We start from the raw sequence: 15,000 nt of genomic DNA on the forward strand, positions 1-15,000 counted from the left end.
GTGAAATCTCTCCTGATTTGGGAATTTTTCTCTGTTTCACAGGTAAACGTTAATGTGGATCATCAAAGAAAATCAATGGAATGGCGAATACTTCAGAGAAACTGTAAAGCATTGGTGGAGTATTCCCTTCAAAGATCCTGAAATGTGTTATCTTTGAAGAAGTCACATTTTTGCATGATAAGGCACCATGTTTCAAGCTCTTCAGATACAGGAGCGCTCAAACAGTGGTATCGGGATTTTCGCTAAGTGAATTTCCAGGTAGCCCTCTGACCTTAATGTGTGTGAAAACACAGTATCTTAAAGATCATGAAGTGCTACAGTGAACTATGATGGTACACGGCCTCGACGACTTGCAAAGAGAGGTGACCGAAGTGCTCAGTTAGTTAGTTAGTTATAAATGATTTGTTTAACCAGACCTCTGAACTCTTTTAGGGTTCTTCTCGGGCTGGGCCGAAGTGCTCAGGGAAATGGAGTTTGAGTCTCAGCTTTTTTGCAATTTGCTGAAATCATACCCCTCAAGAATGCAGGCTGTGGTGCAGGCAGATGGAGGCCACACTAAAATATTAAATTACCTGAGAGAAACTTAATAAATATTCTGTTCTGACCACTTTTGTTTTATCCATATCAATTTTAGTTTATGCTGTAGAGGGGGCCTCAATTTAGAAACACCTGTATATAGACAAACTCCCAGTATATATATATATATATATATATATATATATATATATATATATATATATATATATATATATATATATATATATATATAGATAGATAGATAGATAGATAGATAGATAGATAGATAGATAGATAGATAGATAGATAGATAGATAGATAGATAGATAGATAGATAGATAGTCATACCTCGAAATTACGCGAGGTTAGGTTCCGGAGCCCTCGCAGTATGTGAATTCTCGCGTAAGTTTGGCATGGTCTTTAAAATGCTAATAAATGTTTATTTCCAGAGTTTAAGTACTAAGTATGACCCCAATCATGCTCCCAAAGTGTTGGGTTAACTTTTAAATGAACTAAAGTTAGTGTAATTTTTATTTAAATTTAGCTATTACCCTTAAAAAGGAATACAGTAAATGGTTAACATAAAATTGAGTAATGCACAGTTTCATAATAGCGCATTTACAGAAGGTGCGCATGATATCAATAATGTTACCCTAATTCATGGGATGCCGCTTTGTCACTTAGGAGCAAAAGCCGCTTTAAGGCCACTAGGCAAAACGTCACAGTCAACAAAAGTACAATTCCATAAAAACACTAAAAACATGTACACATAATGTTTGTAGAAGGTATGGTACAGGTAAATTCAATCAATTTAAAATTATACAGTATACTGTACAGTAATGACGCATACAGAGAATAATAGTTGTAAACGTATGTTTGAGCGCTAACTACTTAATAAGAGAGAGAGATATCATAATAAAGTAACTGTAATTGTTTTTGTATCGTATTTATGCACAAATATATAAATACAAATTCTTCCATCTTGATTTTACACCTAAAACACGAAACTTAAAAATTATACACACTTTCTACAGGGTATCATCTTGAAAATGCAGGGTATCACATCTTGTAAAAGTACACCAACTGAACGTGCTGTAATTACATGCACATACAGATTGCACCAGCACTTTTCTCCGAGGTGAACAGAGTAATTTTCAAAGAATGACACATACAACTCTTAGTTACATCTCTTGATATTGTATTAAAGAATTCATTTTATCAAATGAGCGCGACTGAACAACCCTCGGTCTCAAAGTCATGTAAAGTCCTTGTGACAAGACTTTGCAAAATGGACATAATACTTGTATGATATTTATGTACAGAAATATAAATATAAATTTTCCATATCGATTTTACAGTTAAAAGCATGGAAACTTATAAATGTACTAAACATTAAACAAGCATTTTCTTTCTGCAGGGTATCATCTTTTGAAAGTGCAGTAACTTTGCAAATGGGTATCACATCTTGTAAAAGTACACTAAGTGAATCAAAGAAATTACTTTGCATCATATTATGCATGGACAAAATAAAAATAATACATTTTCGATACAGATTGTACACATGAAAGCATGAAATGCATTTTTCATAGAGATTTTACACATGAAAGCATGAAATGCATTTTTCATAGAGATTTTGCACATTAAAACATCAAATGCATTTTTCATACAGATTTTACACATAGAAGCATGAAATGCATTTTTCATACAGATTTTACACATAAAAGAATGAAATGCATTTTTCATACAGATTTTACACATAAAAGCATGAAAACTTGTAAATTACTTAAAAAATTAAACACCCACTTCTGCAGGGTTTCTCGAGAATTTCATGCCTGTGAAAATCGTGATATGCCCATTAGTTAGGTTCCTGTGAAAAGTTCAGGTGTGTGTGAATTCGCAACTCCGAATCGTAAGATCAAGTATTACTGTATTATTGTATAGATATATATATATATATATATATATATATATATATATATATATATATATATATATATATATATATATATATATATATATATATATATATAAATATAATGTATATATATGTATACGTAGATATATACATACATATACGTATATGTATATATGTCACTGTATATACGTATATGTAAGCATATATGTTTATATATACATATATATGTTTATGTATGTATGTGTGTATGTGTATGTATGTATATATACATATATATATATATATATATATATATATATATATATATATATATATATATATATATATATATATATATATATATATATATATATATATATATATATATATATATATATATATATATATATATATATATATATATATATATATATATATACAGTATATATGTATATGTATATATATATGTATATTGTATATAATGACCCATTTTCCAGAGAGATCATCTAGGTTCTAACATATTGCAGGTCATGTAGAAATAATATGCAATAGCCATAAGTTCACAATGCTTATACTGTATTAACTAAACTTATGGTGTGAGGGCCCAACTGTGATTGCTTAATTTGAAATTAAAACTAATTGATGACAATTCGATTTCCGAGGCGAGGTAAAAGGACCGGCGGGGACAGGAACGAAGGGAAACGCAACCTGCCCCTGCGGGAGTCCGGCACGACAATCCCTCTCCCTTCAGGTCAAGTGCACGTTTCCCCTTCAGTCCCCCCCCTCCCAAGCCTTCCTCCTTGACTCTATTGGTTGTTACGAACTGTCTTAGGTCCATCCACCAATCACAATCGAAATAGGTGATGCTACCTCATAACGAACTTCTGGAGGGGCGGTGACTCTTGAGGTGATTTATGGAAGGCAAGGGGACGCCTGGCACTTTGACGGTTAACTTGTGGTGTGCCTTCGATGCCCTCACGAGGGAAGGGGAGGGATGACAACCCCTCCGGACGGGGTTACCACCCCCTCCCTGGATCTTTGCGTCCCGGCAAAGCTGCAACGTCCACCTTGTCCCCCCACGAGCCTCGTCCTTCGAGGGTCGTACTTACCTAAAAAAAAAACTATCTCTAAGGGCCAAGTGGATGTGTGTGCAAGCCAAAGTTACCAGTGAATTGGAATATGTCTACATCAGTACAAGAAAATACTCCGATTCATGAAGAAATGGAATAAAATCTTGTCTCCTCTATTTTAAAAATCAAAATTACTATCTCAACAAATTCTATGAACACACACAAAAAGAATAAGACACACAACTTCAACATTGTCCTTATCAATCATGACAACATGGCAATGAACTTTACTCACACTGCATACGTAATTGTCTTTACTATTTCACAAACCAAAAATTTAGAAATTGTGATACAACAACTGTGTGTCTGAGCGTGGCATTTACTCAAATAGACCAAAATAATAAAAGATAAATGGCATACATCAATCATTGACTTTAAGAAACATAATGAAATACATGACGAAGATAGAAAAATAGGCACAGAGTTCTCATTACTTATGACAAGGTAACATAACTTTACAAAACATTAGTAACATCATAATCACAAAGAAATGGTACTCCAGATTGGTATGTAAATTCGTTAACACACAATCAAAGGACGACAAAAATATATAAAATAACAGAATATGGAAACAAGCAATAGACTCAATTGAAAGATGTTATATAATCAATAGTTACAATACCAGAACTAAAACATAAGAATATGATACTCAGGCAATAACATTTACATTCGAAAATGACAAAAACAAATTATAAAAAATACTACATCAGACTTTGCAACATTTGTATGACTCTGGTGTTAAGGTAAAATGTGGTTTGGCATTCACAACTTTGATTTTTGACTCCTTTGCTTTTACTTCCAATGATCTTTCACCATGGCAAGGCTCAAGAGCTTGATCTTATGCCCCCGATATGGCACCCATCTGCGCACGTGCGTATTCTACGGGCTCTTCTCCCAGATACCCCGCCAATCCCGGGTAAGGGGGTACTGGTTTATTGGTGAAGAACATCAGGCTGTCTTCGAGCACCACACGCAGGTGTGCCTTATGGTGTTTGCACAACGCCCGTGCGGATATGTTGGATAACTGCCGTGCCGTGTTTGATCGCTTTCACCCGATTTGGCCCTGTGTATGCAGGTTCTAGTTTGTAATGCTAGTTGCATTCTTTCAGATAGATTCAATCCTGGGTACTCTGATTGGGGAATCATGAGTCTGAAACTGCTTTATCATAATTCAACTGGATATTTCATTGGCTCAACAGCAGGCGTTGTGTTGTTTGGAAGATCTGATGAGTCATATTACAAACCACACCGGTACTGCTCTACAGTGTAAAAGTGGCACCTGCTGAGGGGTCCAAGACCACCGATTAGGCAACCTGATGTCTTAATAGCTGCGACATCAGGAAGAAGGGCATATCCACTGAGCTGTTAGTAGACGGTATTGATAGCCGCTCTCTGCCATCTTGAATAAGGACGGCCAGGATGTCAGATTATCGGGTAACGGTGATACTTGAGAGATTAACACCCCGATTATGTGATTCCACTAGACCATTCGTGACGCGCCGACACGCCGCAATGGTAACATGTTCACTTGCAAAGGGCGACCGCGTGATTATTTCATTCACACAACCGCTACCATTATCAGATACAAGCGTTCTAGGACACCCAAACCGATTTACAAGGGAATGTAATGCTCTAGCCACTTCCCTTGCAGACTTGTCCTCCATAGCACACATGCGTGAAACGAGTGAACGCATCCATGAACACACAGATATATTTAGGGTGTCCTTGCACTGTGGGTAGTGGTCCTACTACATCCATATGCACTCTATCCCACTTTACAGGCACCACAGGCCACAACCGGGCCTTTGGAATCACATGTTGGTGTCCTTTGGCACTATTACACACATGGCAACTACTTACAAATCTAGTAACATCCCTACGCATGCCAACCCAAAAGAAATGTTTGCAAGCTGTTCTAAGAGACCTCTAGCCTACATGTCCAGCATAAGGGCTAACATGAATCATATGCATGGCTTTCATTATCAGAGCTCGAGGAAGGATGACTCTGGCTCGGATGCCACCGGGCCTTTTTTCATATTTACACAACAAGACGTTTTCTTCAATGAAGAACTCATCTTTTGACAAATGCACAGAACTCGGGAACTTTCTCCGCTCACGCAAGCCTTAACCTGGCTAATCCAGGCTTCAGACTCTTGACTTTCAACCAACTCTTTCACACTCCAACCACAAAAATCAACCACACTTTCACTCTCTGGGCGTTTACTCTGGAATCCCCCGGACGGAGTTACCTTCACAGCCATGCTCCTGTCATCTCTACCACCTCTACTCGCCTGCGAGTGCTTCCGAGATTCCCGTTTTCTATGCGTCGTGCTTACACCTGGCTGACTGTTACTACTTTGACTTGTCGGGGCGTCACTGGCACCTGTGTTGGCACTGTGGGTGCCACCAACGCCGCGAGATTCCTTTTGTCGTTCTTCCTTGCGCTTTGCAGCATGAGTTGTTACATTGATGGTGTTTCTGGAGAGAGCATCTGCCACTCGATTACCTTTCCCAGGGATATAATCGACCTTTATGATATCGAATTCTAAAATTCACTCTATCCAACGAGCTTGACGATTGGCGATATTGCCCTTCTTAAATAAGTATGTTAATGACCGATGTTCTGTAAAAGTCTGAACGCGAGACTAACAAAAAGTAGCGATGTCTCTCCAGCATCCACGAAACCGCCAGTGCCTCTGGATTGAAGGTACAGTCATGCTCCGAACTTACGCGAGGTTAGGTTCCAGAACCCCTCGCGCAGGGTGAATTTTCGCGTAAGTTTGGCTTGGTCTCTAAAAATGCTAATAAATGCTTATTTCTAAAGTTTAAGCACTAAATATGACCCTAATTATGCTCCCAAATTATTAAGTTAACTTTTAAATGAAATTAGGTTCCAGGAACCCTCGCAGGTGAATTTTCATAAGTTTGGCTTGGTCTCTAAAATGCTAATAAATGCTTATTTCTAAAGTTTACACTAAATATGACCCTAATTATGTTCCCAAATTATTGTTGACCTCTTAAAATGGAAATTAAAGTTACTGTAATTTACTTAAAGTTAGCTTAATACATTACCCTTAAAAAAAGAGAAATAAATGGTTTACATAAAAATTGAGAGTTGTAAGAGAATTTCTCTCTCTCTCTCTCTCCCCCCTTCCAACCGATCTACTTTTAGAATCGTCTCAACCTCTTTTTAACAGCTTTATTCTGCGTGTCTTTCTCTTCGTTCTGAAATGCTTTTTCAAGAACTAACAGTGTTTTTTATATTTTGGTCAATGCAACTCTTAGTTATTATGTCTCTTTATGTTTTAGAACGTATTTGCAACACTCAGCGCATTTTACACTTTGTAGACTGATGCAGGTCAAAAATTAGATCAATTTAAACTATCTACTGTACAGGTAAAGACGCATAGAGAATTAATGTTGTGAAAATGTGTTAGCGCCAACTATGAATCGAGAGAGAGAGAGAGAGAGAGAAACCAACATGAACGGAAGAATCGCCTCTGGTTCAAGGTTGCCTCATTTTCTAAGAGAGTGAATTATTTATCAGTTATTACGAGACTGAGAGAGAGAGAGAGAGAGAGAGAGAGATTGTCCTTACTTGAAATGTCAAGTTATATTATATATGAATTATTACGGAAAGAGAGAGAGAGAGAGAGAGAGAGAGAGAGAGAGAGAGAGAGAGAGAGAGAGAGAGAGAGAGAGAGAGAGAGAGAGAGAGAGAGTTAGCTTAATACATTACCCTTGAAAAAATAAATAAATGGTTGAAATAAGAATATAGTGTGTGACTCTCTCCCCCATTCCACCAACCTGTTTTTAGAAGTCTTCTCAACTCGCTTTTACAAACTTCTTTATTATGTCACTTTCTTTGTTCAGAAATGCTCATGTCTCTGTTTCAGAATGGCGATTTATAGTTTGTAAACGGTACAGGCAAATTTGATCAATTCAGTTATCTATTGTACAGTTAAAGACATACAGAGAAACAAAAGGTAATACGAGGTTGGGTAACTTCTAACGAGAGAGAGAGAGAGAGAGATAACAGTTGTCCTTACTTAAGAGAGTGAAATTTTTTATGAATTATTACAGACATAGAGAGAGAGAGAGAGAGAGAGAGAGAGAGAGAGAGAGAGAGAGAGAGAGAGAATTACAAGAAAAATTTGACCACTGATTAGCAACACTCCCATTCTTGTCATGTTAAATGACATGTCTGATACAGCTTTTGGCCTTCCACCTCTTGCTAAAAGATGAGGAAGAACTTGTTGTTCAAGATGATACGTTTTGTTCAAGATGATACGAATTTTGTATTACAGTTTTATTATTATTATTATTATTATTATTATTATTATTAATTAATTTTATTAATCTCATTAATATTTGAAAATCAGTACTTATTATTACGTAAAAAGTTTATTTATCATACAAATAAACATACCTGTATACATGTACCATAAAAATTCATGTCACTAAAAGAGAGGGAGAGAGAGAGAGAGAAATTATTACTTTTAATAATCTTTAATGTTATTTAACTTACACATAAAAGCTTGAAAACTTATAAATTACATAAAAAAATTAAACAAACACTTTTGCAGGGTCTCTCAGTGTTCAGAAATGTTCGTGTGTCTGTGAAAAACTTGTGTATGACCATTAGTTAGGTTCCAGTGAAAAATTTGTGTGTCTGTCTCCAGCATCCACAAAACCGCCAATGCCTCTCGATCGAAGGTACTGTAGTTTTTCTCTGCCCCTTTTAACGCGCGTGATGCAAAACAAACTGGTCTTTCCTGGCCTTTATCATTAATCTGAGAGATTACTCCTCCTAATGCAACATCACTTGCATCTGTGGTTATGAAAAAAGGTCGATCGAACTTTGGATAAGCCAAGAGTTCGTCGCTCACCAAAGCATCTTTTAGCTTCTGAAAAGCTTCCTCTTCCTTTACACCCCAAATGAATACAAGTTGTTTCCTTAATGCATCTAACAGCCTCGCGATCTGGCTGAAATTTCTTATGAATTTCCGATAATATCCCGCGAGTCCGAGGAAGCTGGCTACATCTTTGGCATGCTCTGGTCGTGAAAATTCTTTAATTGCTTTAACCTTACTGGCACAAGGCTGAAGGCCTTCTGATGTTACGATGTGCCCCAAAAATTCGACTTCGGCCTGGAAAAATTTACATTTTTCTAAATTGATTTTCATCCCATGACGTCTTAATGCTTCTAACACTTTTGTCAAGTTCTCTCTATGTTCTTGTACAGTAGCTCCGACTACAATGATATCATCTAAATATATAAAAAACCCAAATCCTATAATGGAAGCTAAAACTGACATCATTACTCGTGAGAAATGAGCTGGTGCATTCTTTAGTCCAAAAGGGAGGAAATCATATTCATATAGCCGATTATTTGCTATAAAAGCTGTTTTCTCTTTACTTTCTTCATCTAAGGGTATTTGATGATACCCAGACTTAAGGTCCAAGGTGGTGAAAAACATACTTTCCCTTACGTCCAGCAAAAGTTCTTCGATCGAGGGCAATGGATAGGCATTGTCTTTTGTAATGGCATTTAATCGCCTATAATCTACGCATAATCGGTGAGAGCCATCTTTTTTCTTGACTAAAACAATGGAGAAGCCCAGGGAGACTCGCTCTCTTGAATAATACCTTGCTCTTGCAACTGTTTTACTGTTTCTCCAATTATTTGTTTATCACATGCAGGAGTCCTATAGGGCTTAGTATGAATGGGGGGATGGTCTCCCGTCTCAGTTCTAAAAGGTAACTTATTAATTCTCCACAGAGGCTCTTCTCTTACTGCAATTACATCTGGATATGCTCTTATTATTTCTCCTACACAACTACGGTAACTCAAAGGTGTTGCTTTGGTAGCTATCTGCACTGATTTTATAAGCCTTGGTTCGCCATGACCTTGACTCTGAGAGCCCAAGGCTGACGCTGCGAGGCTGGCTTCCATGGGAGAGCATATCTCTAAAGTACACACAGATTCCCTACTTAACTCTATTCTACTACTACTTAAATTTATAAAAGGCACACTGGCTTTACCATCTATGATCTTAGCAACTCCGGGCAAGATGAAATCCGCCCACTTTTTATGGGGATTGATATACACTATAGACCCTCTGCAAGCTTCTTCGACGGGACGAGGGGAAGTGAGTACAGGTGACCGGGAGGAACTACCTCCCCCACCTCGGGGCTGGCAAGCACCACCCCTACATCCCTCGTGGTCGTCAAGGCAACCTTGACGACCGGTTGACACTCGCCTACAACAGGGATGTTTTGGTAACCCTCTGCCCCTACGGGAAGTGCCACCCTTATCTCCTTGCCTTCGCCATAGAGGGCCAGGTCAAACTCACGCACAAACCCGATTCCCAATATTATGGGAACGGAATCCAAGTGGGTAGTTGGCACTACATAAAACTTGTGAGTTAACACTTGTCCTCCCAAGGATATCTGTTGCTGCACAATACGTTGCAGCATTATGGTGTGACCACTCGCACTCGTTAGCGATAGACATCCTTTGGATGCCATAATGGCACCCGACACTAAGCATTCTTCTACTAAGGAGACACAGGCACCACTATCCAACAATGCATGGTATGTGCCCATTCCCACACTTACCTCCAACACCGGGATTCAATCTCCACTCTCACTAGGGGAAGAGGCGGGGGGACACGTCTGTTCCGTTTCCCCTACCGATACACTCCCCCGGAGTTAGTGGTTGGGTGTTGGGGTGGGGGGAGATCCCCACCTGCTGGCTGACTGAGGGTGGCCCTATTCCCACAAGGCCCACTACTGTCCTGTTGGTCACAGCCACCTGTCCTACGGGGGTTGCTTGAGGGTGGGCATTCGGTGGTGCGCGTTTTCTCCCTCTCCCGCGCTGGTTTCCACTGCCTCTTGAGGTAGGGGGCACGGTGTCTCCTGCCCCGTTTTTTGAACACTGTTGGGCCCAATGGTCTGCAGCGCCGCACCGATGGCAAGCCCCTTGTTCAAAGGAAGGGCATTGGGAGCGTAGATGACCCCCTTTCCCACAGTGCCAACAGGGTCCCCTTGTAGGAGCACCCCTCCCCCTTCCTGTAGCCCCTCCCCGCCTCTTCACCACGGGGCCATCTTGACCCGAGCTGGACGAGACAGGGAAGGTGTGTTTACTCGTTGTGGGATGGCGGGCAGTGGCAAGGGAGGGAAGGGACGTGGTTGGTCCTCCTCCCTCACCCCGCCTTTGTCTGCCTCGATCAACCAGGTCCTGAAGAGTGGGAATATACTCCGTCAACGGTTCTTGCCTGATTCTACTTTGGTTGCGCATCCCCAGGGCAGTTTCGGGGAGGGCCTGTCCTAACATCCACCTGCAAAACTCGGCTCTCTTGGCCTCTGTTTGATCCTCTGCCTTGACAAGACTGTCGTAGTCTCCTTTTAGTCTGTCGACAAAGGAGGCCACTGACTCTCCTACCCTCATTGAAGGTTTGTACTTCGCCAGCAGCGCCACCCACTCTATTTCTCGGAAGCCGAACAGTTGTATCATCTCCCCTTTGAATTCTCCCCAAACTCCGGAAGGGTCCTGGTCCCATCTGGCCAGCTTATGGGCCGCATTCCCAGTAATTTTCTGTTGGGTGAGTAGAATTCTTTCCCCGTCAGCCCAATGCGGCGTTGCCTTTTCTACAGTATGTAAGAAGGCCTCGACTGAGAAGTAGCCCTGAGGGGCGCGAACCATCGAATTCTGGCACATGCACTCCCAGGACCAGCAATTTCCTCACCGGCTCCGGTAGTTCAACCGTCACTGGGGGGGAAAGGTCGCACCGAGGCGTCATTCGGAATCTCCGACGGTACGATACTGTTCGAATCACTCACTGATGTCTGATTTCGGCGTTCTCGAAAGTGTCGTTTCATGCACTCTTGGAAAAGTCTATATATTTCGTCGGCATCAGGGTCTCCCTCACACCTTGCTGGACTAATCTCCACAGTTCTAGTGTCACTTTCGTTTCGTTTTCCCTCAAACTCTTGTGAGCCCTCCCACTTCTTGTTTCATACGCCATTGTTCGCACTTCTGTCTCCCTGCTCACAATAGTCGAGTTGGTGCGACGCACTGACCCACAGGTGGCTAATAATTAACGCATTACCGCATTCTATTTGCAATTAACAAATCTACCTGCACACCCCACACCTGACACCAGAATTATGACCCATTTTTCAGAGGTCATCTAGGGTTCTTAATGTATGCAGGTCATGCAGGAATGATACACACTGCTACAAGTTCACAATGCTTATATTAACTAAACTTACAGGAGGGCCCAACTGTGATTAAGCTAACTTGAAATTAAACTAATTGACGACACCCGATTTCCGAGGCGAAGTAAAGGACCAGCAGGGACAGGAACAAAGGGAAACGCGACCTGCCCTACGGGAGTCCGACATGACGATGCCCTCTTCCTTCAGGTCAAGTGCGTGTCTCCCTCCCCCTCAAGCTTACCCCCCAAAAACCTTCCTCCTGGACACTATTGGTTGTTACGATAGGTCTTAGGCCCATCCACCAATCGTGATCGAAATAGGTGACGCTACCTGCGTAACGAACTTCTGGCGGGGGTGCCTCTTGGGGTGTTTTTGAAGGGCGAGGGACGCCTGGCACTTTGCTGGTTAACTTGTATGCGTTCTTCGATACCCCTGCAAGGAAGGGAGGATGACAAGCCCTCCGGACGGGGTTATATATATATATGTATGTATATATATATATATATATATATATATATATATATATATATATATATATATATATATATATATATATATATATATATATATATATACAGGTAGTAAATGGACTTACGACCTATATACGACTTACGACTGATCGACTTTATAGCTACGACAATATAATAATATATAATAATATTTAATTTTATATTTTGCTAAAATACGTTGAGCGCGCGTACGATACTTTTTCCCACTACCGGCAGCGCACTCATCTCCGAGAGATGCTCAGCTCTCGGCAGCATTCAGTGTGTTTGTGTCGTTACATACTGCACATTATTACCGAAAGACATTGTTTGTGTGCTCCAAACCCCAATCAAAGATGTCTTCAAAAAGAAAATCTTCCTCAATTTCCAATCCTGCTAAGAAAGCAAGAAAAGCTATTGATCTGGACACGAAACTGAAAGTGATAAAGCAGTTTGAAGGGGGGAAGAAAGTGAATGTAATAGCGCGTGATCTTCAATTATCGCATTCTACTGTGTCGACAATTTTGAAGGATAAAGAACGGATTCGTGAAGCAGTGAAGAGTTCAGCACCTATGAGATCAACAGTGATAACAAAACAACGAAGTGGACCCATACACGAAATGGAAAAACTATTAAATGTGTGGATTGAAAGCCAACTCCAGAAACGTGTCCCATTAAGCCTTCACATACTGCAAGTGAAAGCTTTAAGTATTTTTAAGGCGTTGAAGGGCGTGCTGGAGAAGAATATAATCAAGAATTTTCAGCAAGTACAGGTTGGTTCAAACGGTTTAAGAACAGATTTCAATTGCATAATGTCAGAATCACTGGGAAGCAGCGAGTGCAGATGAGGAAGGTGCGAAAAAGTTCGTTGAAAGTTTGGATGAAATCATTGTAGAAGAAGGCTATTTACCAGAACAAATTTTTAATGTTGATGAGAGTGGCTTATTTTGAAGCGAATGCCAGAACGCTCCTACATTTACCAAGAGGAGAAATCTATGCCAGGATTTAAGGCCTCTAAAGATAGGCTGACTTTGTTGCTTGGTGGTAACATCGCGGGTTTAAGCTTAAGCCATTTTGATTTACCATTCGAAAACCCGCAAGCCTTCAAAAATGTGAATAGGCATACGCTACCAGTCTACTATCGGTCTAACAAAAAGGCATGGATGACTCAAGCACTTTTCGAAGACTGGTTCTTAAACTGCTTTATTCCCCAGGTTCGTGAATATTGTTTGGAAAACACTGTTCCATTCAAGGTGTTATTACTTTTGGATAACGCACCCGGGCATCCACCTCATCTAGCCGATCTCCATCCCAACGTGAAAGTGGTATTTTTACCACCCAATACAACTCCTCTCATCCAACCTATGGACCAAGGAGCTATTGCTGCCTTTAAGGCAAATTATCTAAAAACCACCTTTTCCCAAGCAATATCTGCTACAGATGCTGATCCTGACGTATCTTTACGCGATTTTTGGAAAAAATACGATGTTCTTAAATGCATCAAGAACATCGCTGCGGCATGGGAAGCTGTGACGAAGAAATGTATGAACGGTGTTTGGAAGAACTGCGCTAAACGCTAAACGCCAAAGATCTATCGTTAGAATGTGAAATGGAAGAAATCGAGGAATTGCTTGACAAAGAGTCGGAAGAACTAACAACTGAAGATCTGATTGCGCTGGAAGAGGAAAAGGTGGCAGAAGAAGAAAGGAGAGAAGCAGCAGCAGAAATGGCGGATGAGGAGGAGGAACCACAAAGAATGTTCACGACCAAAGGCTTAGCAGAAGGTTTATCACAGTTAAATAAACTTCTAGCTCATTTTGAAGGAATGGATCCAAATATTGAAAGATTTTCAAGAATTGAACGCATGGTCCTTGATGCTTTTCGTCCATACCGGGAAATTTATGAAGAGAAAAAAAAACGAACCATTCAGACAAAACTAAGCATGTTTATGAAAATAACACCTCCGTCTACCCCGGCCCCATCTACCGGTACGACCACGGACGACCCCGACGATCCCCAGCCATCCACCAGTGGACAATAATTTCTTTTTTTCAAATTTAAAATGTTACATAATTTTTATTTCTATTTTGTATGTTCATGTTTTGCTGTACTGTAAATCAAATCTATCTATGCATTACTGTAGTTTGCCTGAAATTTATAAAGAAAAAATAATTTACTGTAAAATAAAACTGTGTTCATAGACGTGTTGGCAACAGTACAAATGTTTTCAGAAGTAAAATTTTGTTCGAAAATGGTAAAAGATTCATATTTTTGTAATGTATTTTGTATTTCTATTTTTGCAAATAAATCAAATGTAATAAATTATGTATTTAATTCAAACCTATAAATAAATAAAAGTAAATACGTCATACGTGTAGCCGATTGGCAATGCAAATGGCGGATAAGAAAATGTAAACAAACCAGACAGATGGTTTGAATGCCTACAATAAAAACGTTAAATACAGTAATAAAAGTAAGTATTAATCAAGGAGTTCAAGCATGATAAGATTTCATATTCTAAACGTAATAATAGGTACTATACATGCACATTTTTGGGATAATATAAAATATAAAATGTATATGTAGGCTAGTCAGTTGTCTATGAAAATGTAAACAAAAAAATACATACATGTATATGTAATATATGTATGTGTGTTTGAATATGGTAAAAAGGATAAAAAGACAGCTCAAACATGATTAAATTTACAGTATTCAATATGCTAAAAAAGACAGTACAGTATACAGTACATAC

General features: G+C 39.6%; 1 protein-coding gene across 1 annotated transcript; it reads left to right on the forward strand.

Moving 5' to 3' along the window:
- The first annotated feature begins 12,604 nt into the window (after window positions 1-12,604).
- LOC136838953 (tigger transposable element-derived protein 1-like) lies at window positions 12,605-13,828 on the forward strand. Its single transcript, XM_067104646.1, has 2 exons — window positions 12,605-13,021; window positions 13,463-13,828. The coding sequence occupies exons 1-2, from the start codon at window positions 12,605-12,607 to the stop codon at window positions 13,826-13,828; spliced, it is 783 nt and encodes a 260-aa protein (XP_066960747.1).
- The last annotated feature ends 1,172 nt before the right edge of the window (window positions 13,829-15,000 follow it).

The sequence above is a fragment of the Macrobrachium rosenbergii genome, chromosome 5 (assembly GCF_040412425.1).
Source record: "Macrobrachium rosenbergii isolate ZJJX-2024 chromosome 5, ASM4041242v1, whole genome shotgun sequence".
NCBI lineage: Eukaryota > Metazoa > Arthropoda > Malacostraca > Decapoda > Palaemonidae > Macrobrachium > Macrobrachium rosenbergii.